General features: G+C 39.3%; 1 protein-coding gene across 1 annotated transcript in view; it reads right to left on the bottom strand.

Annotated features, from left to right (window-relative positions):
* The window catches only part of SSB (small RNA binding exonuclease protection factor La), a 12,662-nt gene that overhangs the window by 5,915 nt on the left and 1,665 nt on the right, over positions 1–5,082 (bottom strand). The window contains exons 2-4 of the mRNA XM_004703756.2: positions 4,272–4,550; positions 2,388–2,495; positions 2,210–2,310 (exon numbers count right to left, since the gene is read on the bottom strand). Of these exons, the coding sequence (XP_004703813.1) occupies positions 2,210–2,310; positions 2,388–2,495; positions 4,272–4,550 (488 nt within the window). The remainder of the gene's footprint in view (positions 1–2,209; positions 2,311–2,387; positions 2,496–4,271; positions 4,551–5,082) is intronic.

Consider the following 5,082-nt stretch of genomic DNA (forward strand, 5'->3'; position numbering starts at 1 on the left):
TGCAGGATTTATCTCAAACGCCCACTGGAATACAAAAAATAGATCCAGATGATGGAGGACATGTAGAGAAATAACCTCATATTCCCTAATCACACGCAGGATCTCAAATTTACAATCTAGCCTATTAGTTTTAGATATAAGTACTACAACATCAAGTCACATTTTTTACATTGCTAACAGTGAAAAGGTACAAGGTAAGTAAAAAGGTATTGCTACAAGTTCACAGACACTCTTAAAAATATTTACGTGAAAATGAAGTGTCTTCATGTAGCGCTCCCCCTTTGACTTACACATCAAAACGGTAATTTTGGAATCCTCCGGGAACTCCTATCATCCACCTTTTAAATGTTTGTGTTTTGGGAACATAAAGAAGTGCAAAGGGTCAAGATCAGAGTGATAGTGTGGATGAGTTAAGGTTTCCCAATGAAATCCTCTTAGGACCCAAGAGTAAGCAGGAGCATTGATGTGATGGCAAAAAAATTCCTTGGGGCCTCGTCTAGTTTCTCACCAATGCAAACGTCAAATTAAAAAAACCCAAACAAACGTCACAATGTTCTACATCCTGTTGTGGTTAACAGCAGGTGGGTTCTTACAAGTTCATGAGCAGACATTTAAGGTATATTGGTTTCTCCCCCAGGGAGAAAGGGGGGGGGAGATGAAGATTGAAGACACGTGGAAACAATTAGTCCCATGGATCACGCAAACAGCCTGCATAACCGAGACCAGAACTAGACGGTGCCCAGCTACTACTATTCACAGGCCTCGAACATAGTGGAAGGAAAATAAAATGTTGGTTAGAACTCCAGATCCTAGAAGACACCAGGCTTACTAGTCAGGTAGACCAGTGGGGCCACTGAGAACGTGGCCCATACTCACCATCCAGGTCTGGAATTGAACTTACCCTCATGTTACCCCCATGATGGTCTTCTTTGAGAAAAACCTATCAAAATGACCTTTTTGATATAACAGGCATCACAGCCTTTTGAGTTGACCTGGCTGGCTTGTAAATACAGTGGCCCAGCAGATTCCTTTGAAGGTACCTGTTTAGGCTGAACCTATTCTCTGGATCCTGTTAGTAAACCCAAAACTCATCCCTGGTTGATTCCTCCCTTAAAATCCTCAGTAGCTTCAGTCTTGCTTAAACTAATGTCAAGAGCGGCTTTGAGCTCCCCAGTGTCAAAAACTCACTAGGACCAAGACATTCACTTACAATTTCAAAACACAAAACCATGTTAGATCCCAACTTCAGTGGGATTTCCGTCAATGAGAATTCCTGTCTTCCACCAGTTTTTACTTCAGCCACAGTTTCTTCATTCATTAATGTTCAGTTTTCCCTCTCTTGGCTCACCTTTGAGGTCTCCAAACACTTGATTCATTCAAAAACGTGTTTTATGAAGGGCAGCATCCCCTTAAATTTATTGCAAAGCTTCAATGATTTGGCAAGGTGTCTGCTTAAGTTTTGTTCAAATTTTGTTATCAGTGCTGACCTCAAGCTCATTTTTTCCTGTCACACAAAAAGGTTTTTGTTTTGGCAGGGAGGTAGATTAAAGCATGCACATTACTGAGTGGACTCATGTATGAAATGGAACCTAGCAGCAATCATTTTTCACTTACCCTTACACTTATCAACATTTCTTTATATTCTCAAAAGACTAATCCAGGTCCCATTAAGTTTTAAGCATTTCTCAAAGGATGACAGGACAACCTACCAAACTACAAACAGAAAGCAAACTGCACCAAGTCCCACCCTCTGGCAGCCCCCATGTAGGGCAAGTAAAACGGAAGTTTTCAAAGCCGTGCTCTCTTAGAAGCAAACTGCCAAGCCCCTCTTTGGGAGAGACTCTGGATACCAACCTTTGGATTACTATTCAAGCATTTTACCTGGTTGCACCACCCAGGAACTCTTTACAAGATACCGAAGGATATTAAAACCACTGCCCTTACATGGTTATTATAGGCCTGAGATTTCAATTCATTGAGACCCAACAGAACAGAGTAGAACAGTTTCCTGGGCAGTAATCTTTAAAGGGGTCTACTTACTGTCTTTTCTCTCTAGTAGCAACTGATGGGCTGAAGCAACCTTCTGGTTAGCAGCCAAACACACCAAACCCTTCACTGCCCAAATAGGTTATTCCATCCTCCTCAACTTAGTGTACCAATTTCCTGTTAACTATGTGCTAAGAAGAAACATCAGCAAAGATTTTCTTACTTGAAAAGTATTAGAAGGTCTGTGTCTTTATACTTCTGGCCAGGGGTCTCAACGAACTTCTTAGCACATTCAATTCTCTCAAACACAATAAATATTGACCCCTAAAAAAAAAATAAAACTGTTTTAAACCTGTCCCGTATTCCACAATTAGAAAGTCTGCAACAAAAGAGGAGTATACCTTAAATGCTCTGTGCAATGTTCTTCTCATCTGAATATTTAGTATTTCACCTTTGCCTTCCAACCATTCTTTGATGTCATCGAGGGTTGCATCAGTTGGGAAGCCTTTCTGTGAAGAGTGCAAAGAAATGCACAAATAATGCTTTCTGAGGTTAAGAACTTTGCCAGAAATTCTGATTCATGTGTGTCTTGAAATGAAGCAGTGGTAGTTACACAATCTGGTGTCAATTAGGATTATGAGTGAAGGGGTAGAGCCTGGCCTGTCAATCAAGATATAACCAATGAGGCCTCTGTGTGGGCATGGACTTTGCCTGAGAATTCTGGAAACTCCTACATTTTCCTCCTTAGAGATGGGAGATATTTTTCTGTCTCTGCTCACTCCCCGAGAGACACTCTACTGACAAGACAGGTGTCACTCGCTTAAAGACTCCATGCCCTGGGAACTGGAAAAGCCATGCAGAGACCCCTGCCAGTGCCAAGATGCTTACAACACCACTAGATCCAAAGACTTTCTACCCACTGGCCTGTGATGGTCTTGCATTCAGCCTCATTACATGTGTCTCATGAGTCTGAAGAGGACTTCATAGACTGGTATTGGACAGATGGGTAAATATTGGACTTATGGGCTTGGACTACATTAGGATGCTTTCTTTGAACGAATGGTTAATGACCAAAAAAAGTTACTCATAGAAAACTCCCTTATATACACATAAGATTCTGTGGACTTGTTTCTCTAGTCTATATGGACTAACTCAGAAGCTAACACACACCTCTATCCATCTCTTTCTGTACTATAAGGGACTGTGACTCATTTATCAGTTTTACTCCAAAATCATCCAGTTGCCCTCATGACAATTTTTCTATTTTCAGACAAATAGAGAAATCTATAGAGTAACATTAAAAAGTCATGAACTCCTTGGAAAAATCAACTACTTGACATCAAAAGAGCAGTCTTTGCCAAGATCAAAGTCTGACGGAAAAAAGGTTAGGAAGGAGTAATGCAAAATGGGAACACAGGATCCCAATTAATGACATGAAACAAAATGTGTATGAACTATTGAATGGGAACCGAACTGCTCTGTAAACCTTCACCCAATACACAATATAAAAACAAGCCAACTAGAGAGGTAAAACAAATGCGTGTGTTAATAACTGCTGAAATTGGTCGAAAATATAATCCTATATGTTTGAAATGTTCCCTAATAAAAAAAGTCTAATTAAAAATTAATGTTTTAAAATGTCACAAATTATTAGTTGTTGGTGTCAGAGTGGAACTATGTGCCACAAGAATTTTAGTGGCTGCTTTTTCAAAAATAGATCGCCAGACTTTTCTTCCAAAGCATCTATGGGTGAATTGGAATTTCCAAGCTTTCAGTTAGCAACCAAACCTTTAATTGCCTACACCACCCTAGAACTCCTTCAGCAGCTGATAAAAAAAGAAAAAGAAAGCCAACTCGCTGCCATAGAGCTAATTCTAACTGATAGCAACCCTGCAGGACAGAGTAGAACTGCCCCTGTGGCTTTCTAAGGCTGTTAGCTCTTTACGGGAGCAGAAACTTTTTCTTTCTCTAGTGGAGCAGCTGGTGATTTCGAACTTAGCATCTTTGGGTTAGCAGCCCAATCCCAATGTGTACTCACAATGCTACTAGACTGTATTGAGTACTTACTTATAACAAAGACTTTGTCCAATGTTCTATGATCTTTTTCATTTAATTCTCACACAATAGTTCAGTAAGGTAAAAATATATTATCCCCCTTTAAGAAGATAAGGCTGAGTGTTTAAGTACTACAGTCCAATGACAGTGAACAGTAGTGAAGCTATTTCTGAACCCCCTATTCTTAACTAGTCTGAACGGCAGAAACAATTATATAAAGGCCCACTTACAATATATACAGATCTGTTTTTTACATCATTTTTATACTCATCCGTCACTTCGGGGAGAGGTTTGCTTGGAGATCTTCTGATTTTAGTCTTATCTTCACTTATTTCCATGAGCTCTACCTTTGATTTGCTCAATGCTTCTACTATTACATTAAAGTCTGTTGTCAGACGGTTTAACCTGTTGAATTTTATCATTATCTCCAGTGGTACCCAGCCTTCATCTAGTTTGATCTGTTCCTTTAAAAATTTGTCCCGAGGCAAATTAAAGTCACCAAAATAATACTGTAAGATAATTAAAATATATTTCAGAGCAGTGTGTAATATTGACTCCAACCCTAGAATGATAGTTTTCTAATTATCATTACATTACTAAAAACTATTCTTTAAAAATACATGTTATAAGTTACGAGATGCAATAAGCATTTTCTCCTATATATACTAATGGCATATTCATAATACAAATGAAGATGAAATTAAAATGTGACTTGTCTATTATTTCCATTCCATGTGGAAATAACTAAAATAAACTGGATGTCTGTACACAGACAGCACTGACAGCTGCTCTGACCCACTCTACACACTAAAACCCACGAATTTTTTGGAGCCACCGAGGCTAGAAAAATCCCCCAAACTACCGTAGAAGCAATCTTCTTTAAACCTTAAGCAAAAATACTCTGAAATTTTGGCAAAGTGTAGTTTAGCTTAATAAGTAAAGATGAGGGAGACGTCGGACAGGGCAAGATATGACAAAATACCCATTTATAAACTATCAAGGGCTCATGAGGGAGGGGGGAGCGGGGAGGGAGGGGAAAAA

The sequence above is a fragment of the Echinops telfairi genome, unplaced genomic scaffold, assembly GCF_000313985.2.
Source record: "Echinops telfairi isolate 266 unplaced genomic scaffold, ASM31398v2 ScPeMD7_4;HRSCAF=17, whole genome shotgun sequence".
Taxonomy (NCBI): Eukaryota; Metazoa; Chordata; class Mammalia; order Afrosoricida; family Tenrecidae; genus Echinops; species Echinops telfairi.